The sequence below is a fragment of the Falco cherrug genome, chromosome 4 (assembly GCF_023634085.1).
Source record: "Falco cherrug isolate bFalChe1 chromosome 4, bFalChe1.pri, whole genome shotgun sequence".
NCBI classification, from domain to species: domain Eukaryota; kingdom Metazoa; phylum Chordata; class Aves; order Falconiformes; family Falconidae; genus Falco; species Falco cherrug.
This window is the reverse complement of record NC_073700.1, coordinates 11,738,065-11,750,798: the sequence shown is the minus strand read 5'-3', so window position 1 is coordinate 11,750,798 and position 12,734 is coordinate 11,738,065. Positions and strand designations below refer to the sequence as shown.

The 12,734-nt window shown below is 42.5% G+C and overlaps 1 protein-coding gene and 1 long non-coding RNA gene across 10 annotated transcripts in view; one reads left to right on the top strand and one right to left on the bottom strand.

Annotated features, from left to right (window-relative positions):
- The window catches only part of CHCHD6 (coiled-coil-helix-coiled-coil-helix domain containing 6), a 115,962-nt gene that overhangs the window by 31,029 nt on the left and 72,199 nt on the right, over window positions 1-12,734 (bottom strand). For all 9 annotated transcript variants that reach the window (XR_008731660.1, XR_003560096.2, XM_055706626.1 and 6 more), the window contains one exon: window positions 6,841-6,976. Coding sequence is in view for 7 of the 9 variants with exons in the window: in XM_055706626.1 (XP_055562601.1) it covers window positions 6,841-6,976 (136 nt within the window). In the remaining 2 variants the exon portion in view is untranslated. The remainder of the gene's footprint in view (window positions 1-6,840; window positions 6,977-12,734) is intronic.
- Window positions 1-12,734, top strand: part of LOC114015913 (uncharacterized) — a 40,641-nt gene that overhangs the window by 1,612 nt on the left and 26,295 nt on the right. The window lies entirely within an intron of this gene.

Sequence of the window (12,734 nt, the reverse complement as noted above, 5' to 3'; positions counted from 1 at the left end):
ACAGTTCTCCAGAAAAAACTGCCTAACACACCACAGACAGCACAGAATCAGAGAAACCTGTTAGATACAGTAGATCCATGTAGATCCCATTAACTTAAGTCAAAAGAGAAACAGCTTTGGGAAGGAGGGAGGGAAAGAGAGTGCACGTGCACAATACAGAGAAACACATTCCTTTCCTGGTAGTGCCTGGCCCTACTTTGCTTGAAATTTTGATGCCCAACTTCAAATGAGCCTTTTCAGACTCACCCAGACTACATCACAGCACCAAGTCAGCTATGACCTCCCTCATTCCTGACGGGCTAGCTCTTCTAATATTTTTATCACAGAAAAATTTAGACAGCTTATAAAACAGGTTCTGGCAAACTAAGTTTTAAAACAAGAACAACTGTAACACAGACCACATTTTAGCAGTAACAAAATAACAAATAGTTCAACCTTCAGAAATTGTAATAGTATTCTGACTTCTTTCCCGCTTTTAACAAAGTTGCCTTCAAAACGATCTACGAAACATGCAGATTTAGATTAACATTACCTGTGAGTGTATCTGAGATCATCAGAACCATCAAGCGAGAAATTAGACCCAAAGGCAATTCTGCCTCACCGTCACAATGTCAAAAAACAAAGAAACAAAACCCAGAAAACCAAAAATAAATGCACATGGACTGTGCATTTAACTGCTAGGCAACAGATTGTTTTTGAGAAGAGAACTGGGGTTGGAAGTGCTCCTTCCAGACCAGGCAAGATACAAGAACTTGAGAAGAGAAGATGATACAGGATATGGACTAAGTATCTCTGGAAGGGGAGCCTTGAAGCACAGCCAAGCGAGAAGAAAACTTTTAAGGTTATTTATGCTTTTGTTTTCTCAAAAAATTACAAACCCCAGGAAATGTCACATTGGAGCTTTATGTAGACTGTAGACAGCAGAGAAAGGTACTTGTTCACGTGGGTTAATGCATGCTGATGACATGCCAGGCTGTGGGGAACATCAGGGCTTCATGAAGTGCTGAGTGCTGAGACTCTGAGCAACTGAAGAACTCATGCCACCAGTTTTGCAAATACCAGGTACAGGCAGCAGCCATTTCCATTTTAAGTAGGCCAGCAGTTTGCTCTGGGACATGCCTCATATATTAAGATGGTGGTTTATGTCCTTTCAGGCAGCTCTGTATTTTTACTTTACCCACTGATGAACTCGAGAGGGTATGAAGCATTGTGTATAGAATCAAGACCCGCCAGAACAGGAACTGCTACCTTAAAAATCCAAACAGTAACCGGTTCAGTCTTTTATAATTAGAAGCAAAATATGGATCCTTTTCACCTTTGCAAATAACAGGTCAGGGTATGCTTGGGTACAGTTAATCCACTGCTGCTCTCCTCTGCGTTTATGACTAAACAAACAGCAGCTGCCTGCAGCTTGCGGCTTCTCCACCGACTCCCTGGTGGAGACCATTTATTGAGTCATAAACTCCTCCGATAGTGTTATCACCACAGCATTTGCACAAATAAAGGTTGGAAGAAAGGAAGATTTTCTTTAAAAAACCCGACTTTACAGAGAAGGCAAGGAGAACACTTTACAGATCGGTTTGCTTTGAGCAAGGACCGACTGACAAAAGGCAGGGCAGGCATATACTTGGCGGAGGATGGCTGGGCATATCGTCCTCCAGATATGAAACACACAGATTTATCTAAAACTACAAAGCTGAATTTCAGAAAGCTCAAACAACCTTAAAGCCTTCCAAGTTAGATACATTGCATTTCAAGTAGCATACCGCGTGGTATAAATATATCTCCTTGATGAGACTTCAACAGCGAAGATCTACCTCTGCAGAATCCCGGGGGAGGTGAAACCCTGGCATTTCTCAGGCACAAATATGGGCCTCACTACACCTGGCCAACACTTTATTCTGCCAGCCACACACACTGACTGCTACTCTCTACCCCAACAAGTACACCATCTACAAAGCATTTTGCAATCCATCAGAATAGAAACAACACTTTAACAAGAGCCTAATGATCCAGAATGATCAAAGATACCTGCAGCGCAGCCTGTGGCATCCAGTGCATCCCAACGCTGTTGCTCTTAAGCAAAGATTCAGGTTGCAGAAATGACAGCTCCCGGCAGGCCACGCTTCAGCAGGACACAAAATGCTGGAGTGAAACTGCTCCATCGGGATGGGACACTACACCACTACCTGCAGCATCTTCTCAGCCATCTAGGTCACTGCCCACAGATAAGAGATGAAGTTCCAGTAGAATTGCAATGTTCTACTGTGCGCGCCAAATGGGAACTGGGCTTTCGCTGGGATCACTTGGAAAAGCAGGCGCAGTAAATTAACCACATTCCTTTTTATTACAGTCAAGAGCAAAGGAGAATGCAGTTGACTCAAGGTTATGTTAAAAGTCTACCTCCACTGGAATCCAGTCAGTCAGTGTTTTGCAAGGGCTTGTTTGCATAGCAGAGTGACTCACAGTAAACGAGCGTGAATTTTCCCTGCACTTCTATTACGAACCCAGAATGTTCATATACAGAGAAGTTGCTGTACCATAAACTCACTCACCAGTTTATTGCATTGTAATTTCCTTATGCAGACAAGCCCTAAAGCCTTGATAGAAGTAGGTTTACCTTTATCTGTTACGAATAGCAGAATCATGAGAAGCTGGACGCAGAACAGGGAGAAAGAGCGCGGAATTATGAATGGCTCCTAGCTCAATGTATACAGCTCCTATTGACAAGGGAATACATGTGTCTGAGTGTGCAGCTTTTTATAGCTTGGTTTGGCCAGGAGCTAGAGCGCAAAAATTTCACCTTGGTCCTTCTGTGAAAGACAGGTGCCTAGAGACAGTAAGAAAACACTTGGAAAGAGAGGAATACATGCTCTTCACTAACAGACATTTTTCTGCACACAGTCACAAGAAGCCAGTTCTGTTTGGAATCTCACGTCACGTTAATATACGGTCACCAGAGGCTGCATTTTTCAAGTGGCAGCTGGTCGGAGATTCCCTGGTATAACCACCAATTACGTAACAAATTAACCAACTAAAATTTGCTGGAAATTCAGATTTGCCTGCTGGTGTGAACAAGGCATAAAGGAAGCAGAATGGGTCATAAATATTCTGAAAGGCTTGTATGTGAGTGCCTATTTGCAGGGGGTGGGAAGCAAGTCACTTAACAGGACTCAGACTTAAAAAAATAAATAAAGTAAATAATTTGTTTTTCCCTTCCATCTGGACTCAAAAGTAAGAAATTACGCAGATTTCCACTGCCCACTCTCCTCTTCCTTCCACACCCTCTTCTCATTGGCACGAGATAAAACCTTGGGGAAACAGCAGCAGCAATTTTCAATTCTCATTATCTAACGGCAGCAGTAGCTCTTGGTGAAACTTGCGGTCAATAAACTACAGGCAATTTTAAAAGACACAATGGGAACTGCCCCTCCCACAGCTGTCCCATTATCCCGGCTTTTATTAGATTTAAAGCCAGCAATTTTTATGCTGTAGCTGAAGTTCTGCAGAGCCATGAAAACAGACCACCAGAAAAGATAAAACACTCCTAAATTAAACAGGAGACATTACAGTAACATACTCTAAAGTTAGAAAGCTTCCACATAAGCAAAGCACAGGATGCAGCAAGCAACCCAGAGCCTGAGCGGGCTGACACCGCTGCAGCGAGCCGATGGCGATGCAACCAAAACTTAACATTCAGGATGGTATAAACGGCAAAGTTAGCGAGCAGGTTAGGCAGGGCAAGTTGAAAGCATACTAGCTACAAAGGCAGGCAATCAGAGCAGGATCCTGCTCCCATAAGTCTACAAACATCCCACTACAGGCATTAACTTCGGTGTTCACGGTCTGGATGTGCCTCCCAAGTGGCAGAAAGAAATACTCACTTGCGGATGGCAATTGAGCTGACCTGTTTCAGATGACTATTTTGGATCAGATGCGCCATGCTCTAGCAGTGCCTACTTTTCTCCCTTGACTACAAAAGACGTCCTGATGGCCAGAAAATATACAAAACAGGTAACATTAGTTATACCCCTATAATGCACTGCAATAAAATAACCTATTCCAATAAGAGGGCCTGTACAGGAAATGAGTGGAAAATAAATTTCAAAACTCATTAAATAATTACCTGATATATTTGTCTGCGGGGCAAAAGTAACTGAGGGTGCATCCCAGCTCCTGGCACAGAGACATGCACAGCAATAGGAAGGGAAACGGGTGTCCAAAGGAACAGTCTCAAACCAATGCAGTAAGGGGGAAGATGTGAAGAATTAATGTCATCCACTGTAAGCTGTAATTTTCAGTCTAGATATCTAGAGCTTGCTTTCTCTGAGTCTAATGTATACCATGCCCTGGAGACATTTTTACCAGCCATCAAAAGGAACTTGCAGAGAACCAGATGCTTCATTAAAGAATATTCACCAAGCCTTATAAAATCTTTAGTAAAAAGCAGAAGAACAAATCACCAGCGTTCAAGTGAGCTGAAGACACACATCCAGCTTTGATTACAACCTCCTGTACTGGAAAACAAATTGCGCTTAAAAAAAAAAAAAGGAAAGGAAAAATACACCCAAGAAATCAAGAGATTCTGGCCTGTCTTTCCCACACTCCTCCAACCTGAATTTCCTGAATGAGGAATGCGTGAGACAAAGCCATTTGGTAGAAGATGCTAATTTAAACTTAAAGACAAATAACAGCTTAAAAGGGGAAGGGAGGAGGGAGTTTTAATCCTTTATGAAAAAACGCAACAGCTTGTGATTGCTACATATATCTCAGGAGTCAGAGGACTCTGTAAGAGCAGTGAGGCAAATTGTCAGGGCTTGAGCTGTCCTGGGACAAAGGAAATTACAGAAGATGTACTGCCTTATACAAGTTTTATTTAGTTTTATTTGAATTTGTATTTGTAGAACTCTCTAATGCCTGTATCTAGATGCAAAGTTCAGTTACCTGTTCCTTAGTCTCTCTCACCCCTTCCTAAAACACAGCAAGGAGGCTTTTCTGCCACATTGCCATCATCCACAGCAAATTAATGTCCTACACACTGCTCCTTCCAGGAAGCTTCTGTAACAGTTGGAAAAAAAAATAAATCTGAAGTTCACCAAACATTCTGGGAACCAAGACAACCCCCAGTTTTTGATTTATTAAAAAAAAAAATATCAAAAACCCCACCGACCACACAAATCCAAAAAAAGATAAGTTAATCAGATCTTTCACTGCCCTCTGCTGTTACCAGTCATTTGGCTTCCAATTTACTGTTTAATAATGTTGTGCTGGGGGTCAGGGCTGGCAGTGTCCCAGCCCCCTTCTCAGGCGGGTTGGAGCTGCAGCTTGCAAATATGCTGAAGTTTAATGCAATCTGTCGTCTTTGGTAATCACATTCCACCCGCACTGCATGCAATAAAGACATACTGGTAAATGCATTTGCTAAAGATACACTCCAATGAAAAGGCTACAAGGCTGATTTACAGGAGGCAAGGAAGAAGCATCAGGTAACGGAGGCTGGCAATAGATGTGCCAATGCTCTGCGCACAGCAACAGAGGGCACGGATTGTGCAGCAGCAGCACCGGCACCACTTTACATTAAAGCTAAGAAAAAGAAACCACACGTTTTGGGAGCTGGGGACTTTAAAGATACCAGAGAAAAGCCCTTTCCCTGGCAGCTTTAACCTTGCTGATTTGCAGACATACAAAGACCTTCTTTGTAAACAGGAAGGAAAAAAATTCCACTAGGACTAGCAACAACATTTGGTCTAATATATCCTGACAATTTTCCCATCTCCTTCTGTCAGGCTTCTTCTGGGAGCCGGCTGGCAGCTTGTTTCATGTTATACTTAAATCAGGCATACAGCTTCCCCTCACAATGCTAATGCGACAGAGAAAGACTGCTTCTATGAAATCTCCACCTCTCCCCCACCCTTTGCATCAGTAATCCCATGAGAGGAGTCTCAGTTTTCTATTCCCAGAAGGCTCCATCCTTTTCCCTACATCCATCTACTATAGTCTCAGCACCCTTTAGAGAATTTTCTATACACACACATTTCCCCCCCCAAAAAAAACCCCAAACCCTGCCCTTAAGGGACATCTGACCCACTGAATTCTCACATGGCGAACAGCATCCTTTGCACTCCAGACATCCCAAGCAGCAGCTTATTTCTTACCACTCACTTTTCCCAAGACCATAACCTAGTTGTTATGTCCAAATACTTTATTTCTCCTTTCTCCTTCACTTGTTTCAATAGCCAGAAATTCTTCCAAGGTACTGAACATGATGTCCTAAGGCATCAACAGAACCTACTAGGGCTTCTGCATCTCGGAAGGAAGAGCCATAAGGCTTGCTGGCACCCCACACAAGATGAATTTTTTTTAGGAGTGCAATTTTCTTAAAGGCAGAAGCTTTGCCCAGTAAAGAAGCTTTCCTCATGCAGCAATGAAAGGAAGCAAGACCTCCAACTGCGAAGTCCCATAAAAGGAGGATGTTTAGAGCCCATTCAAAATGTTGCCGATATTGGCAAAATGGATTTGCCTACTGTTTGCAGTACACAGCATCCAAAATCTACAGAATCATTGTGACTGACTTTCAAACCTAGGAGCATTGGTGCTGCTGTTTTGGTGGCAGCTCAGTACAACAGGACTCACTGATGGAAGTGAAGTTGGGACATACCACAGTGTGGCTGGGAAATGTGGAATGAACGTGGGAAAATGGATCCCAGTGAAAACTTGTCTCTTAAGAAGATCACAATTTGACTAATAGAAGCCACAGTTTTCAGGAACACTTCCCAGAAGAAAACACCATGCAAAACAAGACAGAAAAGCCAGCAAGTACAACAGGGAAGCTTTTGTTACCTTCTGAGCTGCACTAACACAGCGCTGATATTCCTTAGCCAGCTCCGAACACTTGAGCACTTCATGTTTGTTTTCTTGGTAGCACTTCAGAATTTCAGACTGCAGGTTTGCACAGACAGGATCAGTGTTCCTCCTCCTGCAGGGAAAACAAGCACAGAAAGATGTGTGAAGAGGAGTTTTCACCTACTTACTACCACTTTACCAGGGGCACACATACTAATCCTGCGTTGGAGTCATCTAGTCTTAACAGAGAAAGTGGTGGGAGCAACAATCACCAAAGTGGGTCAAATGACCAACAGTGTCTTTCAGCTGAAAAATCCAGGGTACTTAGCAGAAAGAAGGAACACGTTCTTTCTAGGTTGGTGTGGAAGGCTGTTTTACCCTTAGACAAAACATCATCTCTCCTCCACAGTCAGGAGGGGAAAAAAATAAATCAATTCCAAGAGGTTCAGTGATTTCAATGATTTCCCCAACTCACACTGGAAATCTTTGGCAGAACTCGGGAACCCTGGCAGGGCCTGCGCTAGATCTGTAACAGTCTTGACAAGGAACTGAATGAACTTGTTGAATAAGCCGCCTCGACCTATTGAATTCTCATCTATTTAAACACTTCAAAAAAAATCCAACACAGTCGGAAGCACTGCAATTCTCCTAGTGACTAGAAAAAACAGAATAATAGCAAGACCAGATATCCTTTTCTTTGTATTTCTGAAGCAATTAGTACTCATACCCCATAAATGGCATTGACAGCTACCCAAGAACAATTAGGGATGATGTTCTTATACTCTAATGTGCATGTGTACATATGGCACATCATCAGCAACAGTACCAATAAAGCGGAAGGTCGTTGTAAAACAATACCAGCAACAATGGCACAAAAACAGTAAGACAGTGTCATCAGCTGCACAGACAGGCAGACACAAATTGCAGGAATTTGCAGCACAATTGCCATGGTATGTCTTACCAGGAACAAGAGAACATATGCTCAGGTGTAGCAATCCTCAGATGACGCCTTCTAAACCACAAACCATTTAATTCCTTGCTTTTTCTGCCCCAATATGCTTACAGAGATCTGGGCCCAAATATCAAAAGCAACTCTTCCTTGCAAAGTGCTTGATGCTACAGGCAGGCATGAGTGCCATGCCACGATGTATTCATTTCCACAGTAACAGCAACAGGCACTCAGTCAGCAGCAAGGCTCCACAGCGAGGCAGAGAGAAAACATGACCTGTTCCTGGGCATGTCTCATTCTCTCAGGTGGAAGAGATTTCCAAGAAACGTGAAATCTTAAACCAAGATCTTTTAGAAGCTTCTGGAGAGCTCAGATCTGAGTTTCCAAAACATGCTCGTTTTTGTAAGGTGCTCAGGAAGCCAAGTGGAAGGGCCAAAAGAAGAAAAAAATAATAAAAATAAAAATCTGTCCTTTCTGTATCATCAACCTAGTTGCTCCCTCAAAATAGTTTGGCTGAGGCATATTCCAAATGACACTTCTTCAGTCCTCAGTCTTACTGTCAACATACATGGATGACTAAGAATTTACCAGTAACAGTATGACAGCCCCACTAAAACACTGAGGTTTCAATCAGAAACCACCAAAGATACTATACAAACTTCTTTTTCCACCTCTTCACTAATCTTACAGCTTTTAGAAGAAACTTATTCCATCCATGGTCGCTAGAGGCTAGTGTGCATTTCTAATTTCAAAGTTCTATAGCAAATCACCTTTAAAGCCTCTAAAAATCCATATTCTAAAAAAATCTTCAAATTCTGGAATAGAAAAGTACCCAGGGAGAGCTTCAGAAACTCATAATGTTGGCATTTTGCTTTGTCACTAACTTTAATACCACTCTAATCAAATCGGTGAGACTGTGGAAATGATACCAAACAATACCAGGTCAGGAAATACCACCAAATCCCTCAATCCATTGAAAAAGTTAAGGCTTTTAAAATCTGGGGTTTTAAACTCAGTCATGTTAAACTGAAGGGCATTTTGTAATTTGCATGAAAAGACTGGAACAGCAAAAAGGTACAGCATGCCACAAAATAGTCTGTATTCATCTGAACTGAACAATATGGTACAAACATCTTGGAAATATTTAGAAGAATGCTTGAGGTTGCCACTGTTGGCATGGAGAGCTATAGGAACTGTGCCTTTTTTATGTGTGTCTGCTCGTTCACTGTCTCTCCTGTGGCATCAGTCTTCATTGCCTGGAGTAAATATAAAGCTAGGACCCATCTGTGGACTCAGACAGTAGTACAAAGTCTGTGGTCCTCTTCTTTCAGGACACCCCTTGGTGCTCTGTCCACCGCACAGAGGCCTATTTAAAATCCATGCAGTGGTGAGCAAGAAGCCACAGAGTAAGTGTTGCTGCCTAAAGCTTACCAGAGGCAAGGGATCAATCAGCACAGAATGGCACGCATTGCCCAGCGAGTACCTAAGTTAGCATTCATACATGCCGCTTTCCACAACACAAAGATTTTTTGGGTACCAGGTACCTGGAACCATAATAAGAATATTCTCCTTCATTTCTTCAAAATAAAATCTCAAACTGTGGATATACATCAACTGTACCAGCTTCTCAAAACAGATTTAGAGAAACTAATCAACATAATGCAAAGCTGGTTAAGGTAATAATCAATACAAATTACAGAAACCAATATATTAGTGCATTCACCAGAGAACTGGAAATTCAATGGAACCAGTTAAATCCCACTGAGAATGACATTTCACTTTGGAGCAGGAAGCTAGCACTGCTCGGGAGATAACTGTCACTGTGCCCCACCGTGCAGTGTGATCCATGAAACAACGGGACAAGAAGTACATGTGAGCTCACCGTAAGTTAGCACATCCTGCTGAGTCCAGGAGTACACAAGCCACCCACATCCAGCAGTTTAGTTTTGGTACCCATCTGGACTGAAAAAGGGGATCCAAACTGCTTTGGTGAACAACTGCTTGAGGAACTGCCCTCCCAGCACAGCAATCGCTACTCTTGTCCTATCTCACTCAAAGGGATGCCACATTCCTGCTCACGTTAAGTCTCTTCAGGCTGCAACATTTCCACACAAGGGGGGACACAACAGCCCCATACACCAGTTGCACATTTCAGTTGTCTGGCTTTACTCATACATATCTGAAAGTAAAAGGTATTAACACACACAAAAACCCTGATGGAGACCAGCAACATCTAACTACAAACATCTCTGCTGAGAGCAACAGCACATGGACTTCCAAAGGAGGGGGCCCTTCGACAACTGTCTCCAACCTCAGCCCAGCTCAAGGCTGTTGGCACTAACCTTTAGAAAAATTAATCTTCTGGACACTCCGTGACACTGCCTTTGGAAAACACCTTGTTGTTTTGAGGGGCTGTATTATTATTTCTTTAACAACAAGGGGGAAGGAACATGGTGGAGCAGGGATGAGGTTTGAATACATAAGAGTAGGGGACTAGTATGCTTTGACTTTTCTTCTAAAACAGATCACAGTTTTAAACATAACATGCCACCATCAAATAAAGTAGACAATTACCCTCTGTCTAAAATAAAAGGCATTGTGATTACAGATGTAAGAGGCTCATTGATAGCAGCTAGGAAAAAGGCAAGAGAGAAAGGATGGACTGGGAAGAGCTAGGACAGTACCTCAGACAGGGAAGTATGGGAGATGAGCTCTGACAATACCTTGGAAATAAATGCAAGATGTACAGAATATGAAAGATTAAACCAATAACAAACACGCTCTCATCTGCCTAAAGGAAGAGGAAAGGAGAAAAGATGACAGGTGGGAAAAAGGAAAGGAAGAATCTAGAAATAAAACTCATTAGCAGTGCCTCCTCCATCGTAGTGGGGAAAGACACCTTCACTTCACCACTGTTCAATGGGAAGGAAGACAACGTACACATGAAACCCATGATTTCAGATCTTCCTCTCCCCCTCCCATGGAGGGATCTAAACCAGGTCTTTGTCTGGAAAAGAAGGCAGAGGTTTTCTCAAAATGAAACAAAAGGCATCCTTCTTTCTGCTATCCCTCGAGGTAAGACAGAATGAGCATGATCTTGCTGCATTTTGACACATTGAGAGTTACCAAATCCTCTCTATCACTGCGTATTCCCTTTATTTAATAAATGAAATCTCATCAACTTATCCTTCTTCTATTATCACTGCTGACATCAATCTGATAATATTGGCTTGGCGTGGAATCGTGCTATTATATGTCCTCTTGATATTTAATTTAAGAGAAACGTCTGCAGTGGGGTGAATATGTGAAGCAAGCTTTTTATTACTGGCAGCAGTAAGGACGCTGGGAGTGAATTAGACATTCATCTTAGTCAGGGCCAATCTAGTGGCTCAGAAGAGGTTTTCTTCTTAACCCTCTCCTAACTGTTCAATAGCGGCAGGTAACGGCTGCTCCAGTCAATAACTGCACTCATTTGTCTTGGCAAATTCATTTCTACATGGATATAAACCCCATGAAGAAGTGCTAAGCGTCTGGGAGGTTAAAGCAAGGTTCTTCAAGCATTTCCATCACAAGCTCTGCGATAGTAGGAAGAGTGCTGGTCTAAATGTCCATCAATTAATCAAGAAGCAACACAGCTTTGAAAGACAAACACACAAACTCACTGCAAGGAGTGATTAAGGCAGTATCATCAGAATACAGACCCCACAGACAGCAGGTTTCAAACACAGCATGATGGCTAGTAGCTAGTTGCTGCTGACAGGTTCCCTTTTTGGAAGAATTATGGACTCTACAGGAAAGCAAGGGAAAGCTGGAAGATGTGTATGTATTTGCTAGTCCTTCCACCCAGCTGAAAAATCAGACTAGCTAAGCAGAGGTCCAACTTTAATGCTTTAGGACTTGGCAGCTCTTTAGACTAGTGCACGATCAGTAATCACAGTGAGTACCGCAGCACAGCTTGGCTTTACCTGCTAGAACAGCAATTCCAGATGGACTTAAGAGCAAGATCCTCTTTTTACATTTTACTCTGGGAAACCAACCAAGCCGAGAAAAAACTCAAGATAGAGACTGATGTTATCTAAACACAGACATTTCGATAACTCTGCTCAGAAAGTAAAAAAACAAAGATTTGCAGGGTCCCTCACAGAAGCCAACTTTTAGAGTAGCTACGCTCTGGTACACAGCTGCAAGCAGCAACCCAAATGGGGGAGCAACTTGGAATTTCCTGTAAGCTGCAAAATCTGACAACTGGATTAGTTGCTTTCTGCTGCATTATTTGACTAAGACCAGTGTCTGAGCTAACTTGAGCAAACCACATTAGTCACCACTGTCACCACAGCGCAGACAGCCTCAGAGGTCAGCAATGAGGTGCACATGCAGCACTGAGAAAAACCCAGGCACACAGCAGCAGTTTTTGCAAGTCAGGAAGGAATCAGCGACGCGTCATATATTTGGTTAACATGTTTATATATCCAGGGTACATTACATGTATTTCAGATTAAGCTCAGTGATGCTTTGGCCACATAAATGTGTGCTGCCATGCTGTACTATACATATATAAAAACTGATAAGTGGTTAACTGACCTGTAAAACTGCATTCTCCCTTGGGTAGCAGTTGGCTTTGATGGCTTCTCTTTAACATGTCAGAAAAATAACTCCAGACAGATGCAATACACAGCACATAGAAAGGTTCCATCCTCTCTCATTATTGCATCCTTGACATTTACAGCAGAAAATTAAACACAATTGAAGCATTTCATTCACACATAACAAACTCATCAGCACAGAACAAACAGCTAGGGAAGCTAACTTTCAGCATAGGCCCCAGGATGCTGCACTATCACAAAGCAAACACTACGGCTCACTGCGACCTATGGAATTCCCTGATCCTTCACATCAGCTTGGTAACATGGCTTGAATGAAAGAGGGCAGAGTCATGTTGCAT